Raw genomic sequence first — 15572 nt, forward strand, 5'->3', positions numbered from 1 at the left:
CTACTAATGTTCTATTGGCTAGTAACAAATCTATTTTTTCTGCTTTGTTGGATTTCATTTACCTATATTTTTAAGCTTGTATTCTGCTTTAAAATCCCTTGGCATAGAAAGTTTTTATTGTACATTGTCGTGATTCTCTCATAAAGCTTAATAGCGTAAAATCAAAGTATTAAATCGGAAGTATATCCTTTAAAGGTAAATATTGACTAAAATTAGCCTTATAGGATTTTCAGAAACTTTCTTTTTGTCATAAGAAAGTACATGTAGGTTTATGTGTAGCTGTTTGTAATATATTAAGTTAAAGTTAACGCATTGCATTGAAAAAAAAGGAAAAAAGACTTTGTTCTATTTTGTACATAACCATTAAATTAATGTTTATTTTTGTTTCCTAACTATTCATTATCTGTACATATTCTGTACATAACCATTAAATTAATGTTTATTTTTGTTTTCTAACTTAACCATTATCTGTATCTGCACTTAGTGTGATAGGTGTGCTCAACTCCCTCAAAATTGTCTGACGACTCCGCAAAATTTTACAAAAATAGTACAATCTGAAAAAAATCAAGATGTTTTGGGCTACGGTATTTTAGTATACTTGACACGTCCTTGAGATTTTCCTCTACTTTAAAATTCTCTTTTGTTACATTGCCATGTTGTTATTTTTTGAAGAGTTATAGTAGCCATTTTTGGCAGAAACTAAAATATTTCAAAATGTAAGTAAATATTACAAACACTTCAAAGTTGGAGTAGCGAACTACTCCATAGTTGCCTATAAGATAAAGGTTATTTGAGTTTAACTGTCTCGGCGATATTCGTAAATCAGTCCGATTAAATACACCATTGAATGATTGACTTCTTTATTTTCGACAATTCGCAAAAAAAGAAGGAATAAACTTACTCGCTACTAGAAGGTCAAATTGTGTGTGGACAATGGCTAAATTAATTAGCCAATTTAAATTATCAGCAATATAAAAATAAAGACAACAAAGAAAAAAACAAGACAAAAATAAAACCATGATATTCACAAGGAATCGGTCTCACCCCGCATTTTTTTGATCTGTGATTTAAACGAAGAAGCTGATTCAGAGCCCCTAATGCTGTCCAGGATAAAAGAACTTCACATGAAAACTGATCGAAGAAATCCATTTTGAAGAAACAAACCCTATGAAAAATTGGTATAACGCATGGGTAAGAAATGAAAGGAGTGACTGCCCAAATTCGGTAAAAAAACATTTCGGAACTGTTAAAGAATTACTGAAAAAAAGGATCGCAAACCCTGATAGCGAAACAACCAATAAAACAGATATGAAACAATGGTTCATTTCGCAGGAAAACCTACCTCCAGCGAAAATTCTAGACACGAGTGATCTTGACGATGAAAAACTGAAAAAAATTTTCGACCTGATACACTCTAGTTTCTTGCCGCCGAAGGTTAAAGAGCATGCGTTTTTCCAAGTCCACAAAATACTGCCAACTGAAGAAAGAAAACACAGGATAGACCCCACCAAGTCTAATGGAATGTGCGGAAGGTGTGGAAATCAAATTGAAACACCTGAACATTTAATTCTTCAATGCACAACCGTAAAAACAAAATTAGAAGAATTGAAACAACCGCTAAGTAGTGAAATACAAGAAAATGAGGAACTGGTCAACGCAGAAAAGATTGTAGAATTAAAATTATGCATGGAAACCAATCAAACGAAAAAACACGAAGATTTGACATACATTTTCACACATTTCTGCTATTATGTTTGGAAAGCGAAAATGAAAGATACGAACCCAACAGAGGTAATGAAAAAGGTAAGAGTTCAGTGGGATAGGCTAGTAAATATAAGGAAAGGCAAACAGAAAGGAAAAAAGTGAAGGTGTATAGAAGAGAGTAAAAAAAAAAAGGAAAAAAGAGAAGGACTGGAAAAAAAGAAACAAAAAAAACGAAAAAAAAGAGAAGAAGAAAAAAAAGAGAAAAAGTTTTTGTAAGAAATTTTAATTAGAAATTGAAATGTTTTTATTTAAAAAAGGAATAAAAGAATGAGAAAGGAATAAGTATTAAAAGTAGGATAAAGATAAAGTTTTAAAGAGGATTGAGAAGCATTAAAAGTAGGATAAAGATAAATTTTAAAGAGAATTGAGCAGCCAAAGGGGAAAGGTAAGATGAGTAATAAAGGTAAAGGAAATGAAGTGAAGGGATAATGAGAAATTCTACCTATTAGTATTTTTTTGTAAGGGTAGTTTTTTTTTTTGTTTTTTTTTTTGTTTATTGTTATTTTGGGGGATGGGGGGTAAAAGTAAATTATATATCGGGGGAAATAGAGGTTGATGAAAAAGGATTTGAAATGTGTAATTTAAGGTCACGATGGAAGGGGTGCCCTAAGGGGGAAGGGCAGCCTGAGATATCGGATGAACCTAAAAGGTATATGAAAATTGAAATGTAGTATACCTCTATTTTTATAACCTGATATAATTTGGAATGCTCAATTTTATATAAATTTAATATTTTGAAATTTTTGAAGAAGTTTTTTATTAAGAAAAGAGTAGGTGACATTAAATAAATTATGAGATATTTTTAATAAAAATTTGAGTCACCGAGAGGAGAGGAGGTGAAAAAAAAAAAAAAAAAAAAAAAAAAAAAAAAAAAAGCTGTCCAGGAAGCTATTCCAAAGGGTTACACTTAGGTGGCAAGACAAATGGGATGCTCTCGCTGTATTTCTTTCCTCATATACTAGCATATCCGTATTCCTGGTATGATAGGAGTGATAATCAGAATTAGTAGAAAATATGTCCGCGCAATAGGCGGGCACATTCAAACGTTGATATACTAGTGTTAATAAAGGAAGATATCGTCATTCAAAGCGTTAAAATGGCAATAGCAAGTTAGTGTATCACTAAAATTACTCGTTCCCCCAAAAGATGGACTGCTTACTTCTAAATCGTCTGGATTCTTTTATAACTGCTATAGAAGTTAGTCATTATCAAAAGGTCGTAAGATAGCCAATCTTTGTCAGGTGTTGGAAACTCCTGCAAAAATTTCTCATTGAAGCGCATAATTTGCCCAAAGGGCACTCCCTTGTACAACATAAGGTCGGATAATCGTGCAATAAATAATCTATAACACAGAATTTGGGAACAGATTATGAAAACGTGGAATGTCACTTGCTGCCTTAAACGATACAATTTCACTCCTTATTCTGATTCGAATTACAATCAACAACAAATCCCAAATGCCTTGTTTCAAAAACTTGATCAATAATTGAACCATAAAACAAATATTACTCAGACAATTTGTCAAAAACATCAGCTCGGCTAAAAATCATAGTTGTTTTTACTAAGATCAGCGCCTAGAAAGCCAAGGGTGGCAAATGTATTCAGGTAGCGCAGACCATGTTTTGTGTGAGCTGTGAGATCTTTGAGGTTTGCATCTGCAATTGCTATTGCTGTTTCGTCTGCAAATGTTGTAAGACTTGCTGCAGAAAGATCGTATCTTTAACATATCAGCAAACATAAGAAATAAAAATGGTCCAAAGATTAATTTTTACGGGACTCCCCACATCACAGTTTACTTGTGATGCAGCACTTTTTTTATGTCATAAATCACAACCTGCATTAATCTTCCATGAAAGTTGGATTAAAATCACGGGAGATAACTATCCCTGATACCCAAACCACTAATCCTATGCAACAAAAATTGAAAATCATCCTTATTGAAACAATTCTAAAATCGATAGAGATTGTTAACGGGATATATCTACTTTCAAATTCATTATTGATATTTGTTAACTGAGTGGCCTGAGTGGCCTTTCTAAATCCAAACTAGGTATGGCATAATAAGCTCAATGACTCAAGTTGTCCATATGCATAACTTTATAAGAGAAACTGTCGAAAAGAATGGCAGGATTGATATTGGTATCCATTTATCCAATCTTGCTTATTTCCACGCTTACACTGTGGTGTAATTCTTGCCTGCTTTAGAGCATCTGGAAATTGACCCTTCCCCATTGAAAGATTAATCAAAAATAAAATACACAGTAATAAATAGCATGGTACTATCAAGCCGTATCCTCAGCTGAGCTTTTTTGTCTGTCTCTTAAGTGTTATGAATTGTGTAGAGAAGCAAAAGAAAGAACAGCCTATCAATACAGGAAAAAAAAAAAAAAAAATTCAAACAGTATTTGGAGACTTTTAAACTCCATTTTTTAGCGAAACCTGTATTTGTATTCTTCATTTTTTAGATCGATCAGATGAATAAAATCGTAGAAGTTCTCGGAATGCCCCCTAAGCAGCTGTTAGATACTGCCGCTAAAACCAGAAAATACTTTGACAAGATGCCAGATGGCTCTTATGTTCTTCGAAAGTCAAAAGACGGCAAAAAATATAAACCTCCTGGCACAAGACGATTGCACGATACAATAGGAGTGGAGACGGGAGGTCCAGGTGGAAGAAGACTTGGAGAACCTGGACATGGAGTCCAGGACTATCTTAAATTCAAGGATCTGATATTGAGAATGCTGGACTTTGATCCAAAAACTCGTATTACTCCCTATTACGCCCTACAGCATAATTTCTTTAAAAGAACTTCTGACGAAGGAACGAATACTGGTGTAGGTAAGTTACTTTGTTATTAATTAAAGGAAATATAAGCGAGTACGTACTGAAAAATGATGAAGGTCTTAGAAGGATAGTGGACGCGCGTGAAATATTAATTATAGAACATCTTTGGTGATTGGTTAATTAATTAATGCGACTGTCAAGATTAATTAAAATAGCTCAAAATTGATTGAAGTTTATTAATTTACTCCGTGCTTCTAGAGAGTAACTTTCCTCGCCAATGCAATTAAAGGGGAAATACTAAATGGAGATTTTATAGGAGAGAAATAACGCTTTGCTGTTCTGTTTCTGGACGAACCGAAAGAAGAGAAATAACAGATTTATTGTAGGCTTTTTGTCGCAATGCCATTGGTATTTGACAATTGTCCATTAGCCGAGGGAAAAAATTGGGCAGGATAACAATAAAACAAAATTTACCAACTTGGGAAAAATCAAGATAGCCTAGACTACTAGGCTAGCCTGTTGCTGAAGATACTTGTTGGAAAACAACAGAAGAATCTACTAACCAGAGAAATGCTAGCACTCATGGATTCCCTATTAATGTTTATAGTAGAAACTACTCAACCGACTTCCATAGTATCCGTTTTTGGATATTGCGCTTCAAATTCTCTATAAAAAAAGAAAAAAAAAGCTCGATTTGTTAGAGATATTTGCTTGCTATGTTATCTTATGGAAATAGGGTTGATAGTATATTAATAAAGTTTAATGTTAGTATATTAACATAGTATATTAATAATAATTTTAATTAATATTGTTCTTCTTTAAGAAAGAAAGACTTTATTAATCAACAAGAACATAACAAAACCTGAAGCAAAGCTTGTTTAGGTAAATTATCACCCCATTAGACCTAAACAACAATCACTCAAATAGGCCTAAATAAAAATCAAGTTGTGAAAGGTGACGACAATCACCCACCAAAAACAAACAAGAAACGACAAAAAATCAAATAAAAAACCCTTTGGTACCTTCCATCATCAATCATCAAACCAAAGATCCAACAATTTGGTTAATTTAGTAAATAAGGAAACTAGAGAATTCATCGCTTATCTTTTTCATAAATTATAAAATAATGGTCTTTCAGCATCCTTTGGAACTCACTCTGGTTTGATTCCTGTACAATATTCTGTGGCAAACTATTCCAGGCACTAGGCAAACATGACGGACAGAAAACGTCGATCATGTAGTAACTACCCTAGGATTTCTTAACTGACTTGAACTTATATTATACTCTTGGACACTTGAAACAAGTTTAAAAAAAAAGACCGCTAAAGCACTTTGGTAACAAATTATTTTGGTACTTAAACATAAATAGGCCATTATAAAATTTCCTCAGACCAAAAATGGTTAATATTGTAAGGTCCACATAGCTGGACCTCACTGAAGAACGTTCATCTACACCCGTCCGCACTCTAGCCGCTTTATTTTGAAGTACTCTCTGGATGCAGATGAACTATGAACGTAGAAGAACACATAGTAATACAGTAGACCAGCTGTGTATGCACAAGAGAGAAATAAAGTGTCCTTAGAATATTATCCGAAAAAAATATGCTTAAGTTTTCTTATCATTCGGATGCTACGAGTGACTCTAGCCACTCTAGCCACTTTATTTTGAAGTACTTTCTGGATGCAGGTGAACTACGAACGTAGAAGACCATACAGTAATACACCAGACTAGCTGTGTATGCACAAGAGAGAAATAAAGTGTCCTTAGAATATTATCCGGGAAAATATGCTTAAGTTTTCTTATCATTCCGATGCTACGAGCGATCTTGGCAGAAATGTGACGGATATGATTCTTAAAGCTGAGGCACTCGTTCACTACAGCTTCAAGAAACTTCACTGATTTCGCACGTATGATGAGGTTTCCACTTAACTGTAACTGCTCAACCCAAGGATAATAATTAGAGCTTCTACCATATTACAAAGGAGTTTTTCTTATGGTTTAACTTCATCTTATTGGCTCTCATCCATTTTCAATGCATAGCATACCACCTTTCAAAAAATTTAGCAGCCCCTTTTCTGTCCTAGCAGCCACTGTCGCATAATGGGCATCATCTGCAAAGCTTGGTAAAATAGCCTTAACCGTAGAAACTTCACTAGTTGACAGACCATAGCTTACCAGGCACTTGTCCAACTAATCAATGTATGTATAAAAAGCAATACTGGGCCTATAACTGATCCTTGGAGAGCGCCACATTTTATACTTTTGTTACTTGATTTAAAATCTCTTATTTTAACGCACTGAGCCCTTTCATTCAGAAAAGATCAATAACTGCAATGAATTACCCCAAATACCACAATTCTCCAACTTTTTCACTAATACTTCATAATCCACGCAGTCGGAGGAGGCTTTCTTGATATATAAGAATACTGACGCAACTTTAAAATCACAGTCTCTAAAGCATCATTAACAAACGATGTTAAAAATAGAATAGCTTGCTCGGTCGACGACGCTTTCCTGAAGCCAAATTGAGTAGAACGAAAAAATGATCTTGATTAAAGGAAGTTCACAATTCTCAATTATATTAATTATATTGAGCGTAAGTAGCGTAACTAAGTAAAAGGATAACAAACTATAATTGATTATATATTGGGTAAGAAGCAGATATTTGAGGGTAGCAGCCTCCTTCATATTCAGCTAAATTTCTCTTCATTTTAAGCTTTAACGTTTCTCCTTCAAATAACCTTTACCGCATCTGTTTTTTTTTTAATGCCTAGTTTCAACCCCTTTAAGAAAGAAAAACTCAAATAAGGCTACGTAAATAAAATTCCAATATAACAACTAGTAGTACAACAACAAGTAGTAAAACTCATTGGGCTTACTACCCCTCTGATGGGAGAAATGGAGAGATTATTCAAACCTGTGAACTAACGATCAAGATAAAAGATGAGGTAGGAGAAAAAAAGTATATAGAAAACAAGTATTTGTTTCCAGCCAATTTTAACAATTTTAATTTTAACATATAGCAAATGGTCAATTTAAAGATTTATTGTTAATCAATATGCTTTTTGTGACAAACACTTCAGTCTAATTTTATAACTAAATAAAAAAAAAGTTGATTTCTGAAAATTAGACCTGTAGCACAGATTTTACCGCTGAAAAACAAAACAAAAAAGAGTTAGAAGTTTCAAACAGTTCATGGTAACGAACTGTAAGTGAGAAGCGACCCGGCTCAATAGTAACCGAAACTCTAAAAACGGAGTTTTGATACCAATAGATACATCAAAAGAATCAGATTTTTATGCTGATTTCAAATATATAAGTTTCATTTAATCTTGCTGATTAAAAGTTACGCGCCTGAGAAAATTTGCCTTATTTTCGAAAAAAGGGTGGAAACCCCCAAAAAGTCATAGAACTTTAATGAAAATCACACCATCAGATTCAGCGTATCACAGAACCCTACTGTAGAAGTTTCAAGCTGGAGCCCCAGGGGTGATCGTATCGATCCAGTAGTCGTAGAATATCGTGAGAGGGGCCTGGGATTCCCCAGGGGTGATCGTATCGATCCAGTAGTCCTATAATATCGTTAGAGAGCTCATTTGAACGGAAATTAAAAGTGTCCTTTTTAAGTGACCAAAAAAATTGGAGGGTAACTTGGCCCTCTCCCACGCTCTTTTTTCTTCCGAAGTCACCCAATCAAAATTTTGAGATAGCCATTTTGTTCAGCATAGTCGAAAAGCTAATAAATATGTCTTTGAGGATAACTTAATGCCCCACAGATCCCGGGGGAAGGGTTGCTATGGACTTTGCCCATTGTTTACATATAGTATTGGTTAATGCGAAGTATACCGACGATTTCAGGAGGGATTTTTTTTATGGCGGGGGGGGGGTCTTAGAAGGGTGCTACGGGGGAGGATCTTTCCATGGAGTATGTTTCCTTGGGGGAAGGGACATTTCTATAAAGGGGACGTCGGATTTCCCAGCATTATTTAAACAACAATCAGAAATTAAATTAAAAAAAAAGTTTTTTAAACAGAAAGTAAGGAGCAATGTTAAAACTTAAAACGAACAAAAATTATTACGTATATGAGGAGGTTCGCCCCTAGTCAATACCTCGCTCTTTACGATAAAGTTTTATTTAGAACTTTCAAAAGAGCTATGTGTTCTAATTAAACGGCCTTTGTTATTCTGGGGTTTGTGATTCGAACAAAATTCTAACTTTAGTGTAAAGAGTTAGGTATTGACTAGGGGGGCGAACTCCTTAATATACGTAATTAAAAATATACGATTATAGAAGTTCGTTACGTAAGTTAATTCGTAAGTTACGTCAGAACAAAATTTCGAGAAAGCCATTTAGCCAAAAAAACGTAAAATTGATATGCAATTTTTATTTTAATTATTCATGTACGGTGAGCCAAAATCAAAGCTGCATTAATTCACAAACGTTCAGAAATTAAATAAAAAAAAAGTTTTTTTAACTGAAAATAAGCAGCGACATTAAAACTTGAAACCAACATAAATTATTCCGTATATGAAAGTGGCGGTCCCCTTCTCAACGCCTCGCTCTTTACACTAAAGTTTGACTCTGTCTCACAACTTTATTTTTTAAAACAATAAACAACTCTAGTGTAAAGAGCGAGGCGTTGAGGAGGGGACCGCCCCTTTCATATAAGGGATAATTTCTGTTCGTTTTAATTTTTAATGTCGCTCCTTACTTTCAGTTAAAAAAAACTTGTTTTTTTTATTTAATCTCTAAAAAACGTGTACTAGAATGATGGTTTAGCCAATTTCTGAATTGTAGGGTTTTTTTTTCAAGTTTGCTTGCTCATGTAAATTTGAGCAAGTGTTCTCATATCCTTATGCGTAACGGTGCGAGTATCTGGCTAATCATTTCCGTTGTTGAAAACACATTTAAATACTAATATGAATCCTGTAGATGCTTAAAAAACAAGCAGCATTATGCTTTATGCTAGGATACCTTTTAGGGGTTTTTGAATATACTGAGCTTACATAAAGATCACAATTTTATGTAATTTCAAACGAAATCAATGGATTTATGTGATGTATTTTTGACATGCCAAATTCGGAAGAATAATCAAACTTGTTATAAAACAGAGGCAAATGACATTGAATTTTCCTTCATAATAGAGTTCGTAGTTAAACGCATCAGTCATTTTTTTTTTTGGGGGGGGGGGGGGCTTTGGATCGACTTATCCATGTAACATTGGCGTGCAGAATAATGGAAGCTAGAATAATGTGGTTTCTGTTGGCTTCTAGAGGAATTTGCATAACTTTTAGCCCATTATAACACAAGAATTTTGAGATACGCCTTTTCTCAATTGGATTTGACAATAAGCAGGTGTTGTAATTTGAGTTCTTTGTATCATAAAAAGTAGAAATTACGTGATAACATAATTGTTCTTAATATTGACATATGAGCTTGAATAATATGCTTGATTTAGGTGGATCCACGAACGTTAGCCCTTCGAACGTTCCTTCTGGCACCAGCTTGACTCAAGTAACCTCTTCTGGTGGCTTGCCTGGATCTCTTTCGTCAGCCATCTCCACTATGAATCAAAGTTATCTCCCGATCTCTCCTGCACCAGGTTGGTTTTTGAATCAATTTGTGTACTGTTGCAATGCATTTAGGCTTCGATTGAGGGAAAAATCAAAGGGAGATTGGTTGAGAGAAGTATCATTTTTGTAGAAGTAAAATTGTTTAACTTCAACCTGGAAAGAACCATTCTCTCATCCTTAGGTTGCTTTTCAATCAATCAATCCCAACCAGCAAGGATTACCAGGTATCATTGGTTGTCCCAGGCCATTGTCTGGTGGCTTCTGTAACATATTGTTCATATAAGGCATTCATAATATTGAATTTATGAGTTCGTCCTTCCAAGGGAAAAAGAAAGAAAATGAAAATAGAGTTGCCCGACCAACATATGAGCCGAAGTAATTTTATTTCTGCTTCTTTGTTCTCGTTTCTCTTATGAGACATAGTTTATCTAAGGTTGAACTTTGAGGGGCTGTTAGTGCGCACGTGTGCAAAGTGAAGCTCTATATGAAATGTTTACTAAACTAGTTTTGTTTCTGTTGAGTATCACTCTATATATACTCTATACACTACTGTATGAATGTTGGGTGTTTCAAGCACAATACCCAGCACATTGTTGTTCATATGAAGAAATAGACTGTGTCGTGTCTCCCTTTAGATTCTAAGCTTTGTATTTTGTATCAACTTGGATTTGAAAAGAAAACAGTTAATCCACAACACTGGCTTTTAGCTACGTTTTATGTCTCCCTCTATCTTTTCTATGTGCTTTTTCATTCTTACTGTCTACATTTTTTCTGTATTTTTATCCAATACTTAAGAAATTTTTTTTAAGGTACTGGTAGTGGATTATCAAGTCGAGCTCGATCTGATCCAGTACAGCTTCTACAATTCACATCAGCCGCCGGGTATAATATTGCCATACCCACAGCTATGGATTGTGACCCCCAGAGACCAACTATACAACGAGTGATTGGGCATCCCCACCCCCAAGCGAGGTTACGTTACTCGCAACCAGGGCCTCTACCAATGGACCCATATATTCCTACAACCGAGCCACCGATATACCATAATCAGCCGGCTTATGCGAACCTAAGTGGACTACCCCAGAGTGTTTCTTCACCCTCGTATTTTGGTAGTAGTGCTTTTAATTTCCAAGTGGGTGGTCAAAATCAGGGACAGAATAACGGTGAAGAATCACCAATGCATGGTGTTATTATACAGACAAATCCCTTGACCAGTCATGGATAGAAATAGGCGAGTTTTATGCATTTTTGGCCGATTGAAAATGCATGTTTTGGACCTCTTTGAGACGACCAGTATTGCTCAATATAGTGATTTGAAGAGAATGTGTATTGTCAACCCTGGTTTGTCTAGCATTCGTAACTTTGTAATCTTTTATTCTTCTATTTGTTTTGAATAGTTTTCAGGAGTGTAAAGGTATCTAGATTAGGTCTTGTTATACGCCGTGTCAAACAATGCGGAAATCCTAAAACTACTAAGTAACTACATTATGTTTGTGCACAAAAATTTGTTTTCTATGCTTAAAAAAAAAAAAAAAAAAAAACGGAAAATATCCTTATCATACCTAAACAGTACTGGTAATGAAAGGCCTAGATACCCCGACCTCGACTCTGCTTTCTTTTAAACCCATATCTAGGGTTCTAAGTTATTTTTAACTAGAATTAGTTCATGTTTATTAGTACTCAAAAAAGGATGTTGTTTTTTTTTATGCTAATTATAATCACCATGAAAAATAATTTATTTGGTGCTTGTTTCTTCTCTGCAGCATCTATTAACTCGGATACCAAACTTTTTCTTTTTTCTATACATATTTGCTCATCAAAATTTTCAAATTTCAGGCGCAGAAATTGAAAAAATTGCCACAACTCTGATTTTATTACTGCTATTATTATTATCATTGAAGTAACCGTATTACTGAAAACTAGTTGGGATGAATTTACCCATAGGAAACAGTACAATATATATTTAATATTCCTTCATAGTAGAAACTCTGCTATCAGTGGCAATTATGTTTTCATTAGAAATTGTTACTGCTCTTCTTTTATTTTTGGGGGAAGGGGATGTTCATTGTCGTCATTTTAAAGTATGAACTTTGTAAGATCGAAATGGTTATCATCAACTAAAATACCGTACCTAAAAAAATAAATTTTCCACGTGCGTTAATTCACCTGTGCAATGGACACAAAATATGAAACAAAAAATGTTTCTTACAGGGGCGTCACGTATTGCTGGAAAGGGGGGGGGGGGCTCCAATACTTTCAGCCAGTCGGTAAAATAATGATTTTTTTTTTTAGGTAAATAGGCCGATGGAAATAAATTACGCCAAAACAATGGAAGAATATCGGTCTCATTCAGAATAAAAATATTTTAATAGTAATATCAACCAAATCAGTAAAAAAAAATTACCAACTAATCGGTAAATCCTTTGCACCCCCGCCCCCAATTTTTGGCTAGTGACACCACTAGTTTCTAATATGAGGGATTCCCTTCTAGTGATAACTTTAATGATCTGAAAGCATATAAAAGTTTTATTTTTATATCGTGGCTTAAAAATTAGGCAAAAATGCGGGAACTCATACAAGAAGCTGTTCGTGTTGAAGTTAATTGACACTTTATTATGCTACCCTAAATAAAAGCTTGATAGTAATTGAAAAACTTCTAATAACTTATTTTATGAGTTTAGAAAAGAAAAGTGTTTCGTTTCGCGTTTTATCCTCTTTACCAACTTGAGCTGTTCGTGGCTGAGTACAGCCAAAGACATTACAGGGTAATATGTAGAAAAGAAAGAAAAAGGATTTCTATTGTTTTGAGCTTAATGATCTGGGAAGTACAATGATAGATATGAATCGTGATCATTTGGACTTATATAAATCACCCTTGAATATGGTGCGTATCCTCTCTTTGTCAAGAAGAATGAAGCATTGCAGTACAATTTTCAAAATAGCTCAGTATTAAAGATAATTTATTAACTCATCTGTAATATTTCTCCTTGATTTAAATCCAATTGGGGGGAAAGTGAAAAGCAGCTCATCTTCAATAATAGTACACTTTTTAACTGTAGTTAATATCGCTGTTATAGTCTTCTCTTAGATTTTTGTTTTCTTACCAAGAGTAGAAAGTCTTATTGCTATAAGTAAGAATTATTTTTCTTTCCAAGGGAGTTTGTGGGTGTAAATTTTTGAAATTTTACTTGTAAATTGCGAACAGGATTAAATATGTTTTAAATTGAACCAGAGAAATGGGTTTTGTGAAACTTGGAGCTGATTAAGTCTTCTTGAGTTTGAGTCGATTTTTGGCCTGACCCATTTTTTATTCTCTCTCTCTCTCTCTCTCTCTCTCTATCTCTCTCTCTCTCTCTCTCTCTCTCTCTCTCTCTCTCTCTCTCTCTCTCTCTCTCTCTTTCTCTCTCTCTCTCTCTCTCTCTCTCTCTCTCTCTCTCTCTCTCTCTCTCTCTCTCCCCTTCTCTCTCTCTTGTTTTATTGCATCTATTAGGAAGTTACCTTCGGGAATAATTTATAAGAATTAAAAGTGTAATTTTGAAGAATATCTTCTGTCATGCCTTTACGGTTGAAATCTCTTCGAGTGGTGATACATGCTATAATAGCAGTAAGCTATTAAACCACGTAACAAAATATAAATCTAAGTAAATATTGATATATTCACCAAAATGTAACACTTTCCTTAGTGTAATTCTTTTAATTAGAAAGTAATCCAGATTTCCGGCATTTTTTCAATATCTTCATACAAATTGGGCGATTCTGAAAGTATTTTGGATGTATGATTCTCCTTTCCCCTACTCTCCCCCCCCCGATTTAACTATTTGGCCCTAGATTTGGTGCTAGACATGAGCTTAATTTTTATTGCATTCCTATTCTTAGTGTTTTGTTTGTTAGTTTTTTAGGTGTCTCTGTCTCTTGAAGCTAACTGAAAGCGAAATGTCAAGTGAATACTTTGTTTTTAGAAATTATTTTAAGTTAAAAAAAAAATTGATAACCTGATGTTCTCTGTAGGAGGATCCTTTTTTATTCTCTTTTTTTCTTTGTTTATTTTAAAATAAGCTGTCTTTCACAAGTCTTCAGCTAAGTGCCCATGGTTTAACGTTGGTGCTTTTTTTGTAAATAGATAGTGATTCTAATCTTGACAGCAACAATTCAATAGGTTTTAAGTAATGAAATGTGTTTTGTCGGTAAGCGAAAAAAAGCTGAAAATTATGTGGGCTTGTATTTCTCCTACTTGAAAATTTCGCGGCCCAATCTGTAGAAGGGTGTGGTGTAATCTGGATTTGACACACACAAAAAAAAACGCTTAATACCTTTGAATTATTGCCCGTAGTTTATATATTGTACTTTCTTTTGTCTATTGCGATGTCTGCTATGTCTGATTGAAACCGAAATTCCCTTGTACTAGAACTTTCGAAAAGAGGTTAAGCATAAATGAGAAAATTTTACTTGTTTCAAGCCAAATTTTAGTGACACGGTAAATTTTTTTACTGATTTAAATATAGAAGCGAAACGACCCCCCCCCCCCTCCCAAAAAAATCGACTGGCAACAGTGAATTCGGCTCTCAAAGTGAATTTCAACTATCGGAACTGAGCTTTACTCTGTGCGTTCAAGAGGGACTTGCACATTTCCGTCAAACTTTTGCAAATTTCTGCAAAAGCCTTAAGAACCAACAAAAAGAGTTATATACTATATGTGAATTTTGATCTCTAGGGACTGCGAAAGTTCTCACTCTATAAAGAACACTAAATTCGTTCTTAAGAAACTTTTTGTGGAAAGGGGGGTAAATGGGGGTATTACACTCTTAAGTTTCTGGAAAGGTTTTAAACATTCTAAAACTTAAAAAGGGGGAAATGCCTTGGTGGTTTGGCCCAAAAACCCGTTATAAGATATAAGTCTATAATCTTCTATTTTGGATTTTTGGCTTTAGAAATCAAATAGGTAATTGTATCATACTCGTTTAAGTGTCTTACAAAATATGCTCTATGAGAAAAACATACATAACATACAATTCTTTAATCTTTGCATATTACATTATATGCTGTATAAAAAAAAACCTTACATAAGATATAATTCTTTAATGTTCCTTCTTCTATTTCCATTTTAGACTTTGGAAATCAAATAGAAAAGTGTATAACTCATTAAAGTCTTCTAGAGTATGCCATATGAAAAAAGCAAACAATTAGAAGTAACAATTTTATTAAGAATAAACTAAGGTGGACTTGGAGAAATTCTCAGTTTTGTATCTGAATCCTAGGATTTACCGCATTAAGGTTGCGTAAGTCAAATAAATTTTAGTTAATACAAAAACAAAACTTTAAAAACGCATCAACAATAAGTTTATATTCATTTTTCTGACGTTTTTTCTGAGTTGGACAAACATTTCGGGGATGGGGTTCAACCACCTCCCCCCCCCCCCTCCCGTGAATACGGCCTTGCATAGCACCTAGC

At 34.3% G+C, this 15572-nt stretch overlaps 1 protein-coding gene across 1 annotated transcript in view; it reads left to right on the plus strand.

The window, feature by feature from the left end:
• Nucleotides 1–13459, plus strand: part of LOC148950514 (serine/threonine-protein kinase minibrain-like) — an 82559-nt gene extending 69100 nt beyond the window's left edge. Inside the window, exons 8-10 of the mRNA XM_089091640.1 lie at nucleotides 4230–4602; nucleotides 10009–10152; nucleotides 10933–13459. Coding sequence (XP_088947766.1) covers nucleotides 4230–4602; nucleotides 10009–10152; nucleotides 10933–11348 — 933 coding nt within the window. The 3' untranslated portion in view covers nucleotides 11349–13459. The remainder of the gene's footprint in view (nucleotides 1–4229; nucleotides 4603–10008; nucleotides 10153–10932) is intronic.
• Nucleotides 13460–15572: the final 2113 nt, after the last annotated feature.

The sequence above is a fragment of the Artemia sp. Qi Xiang Cuo genome, chromosome 7 (genome assembly GCF_049724085.1).
Source record: "Artemia sp. Qi Xiang Cuo chromosome 7, ASM4972408v1, whole genome shotgun sequence".
Taxonomy (NCBI): domain Eukaryota; kingdom Metazoa; phylum Arthropoda; class Branchiopoda; order Anostraca; family Artemiidae; genus Artemia; species Artemia sp. Qi Xiang Cuo.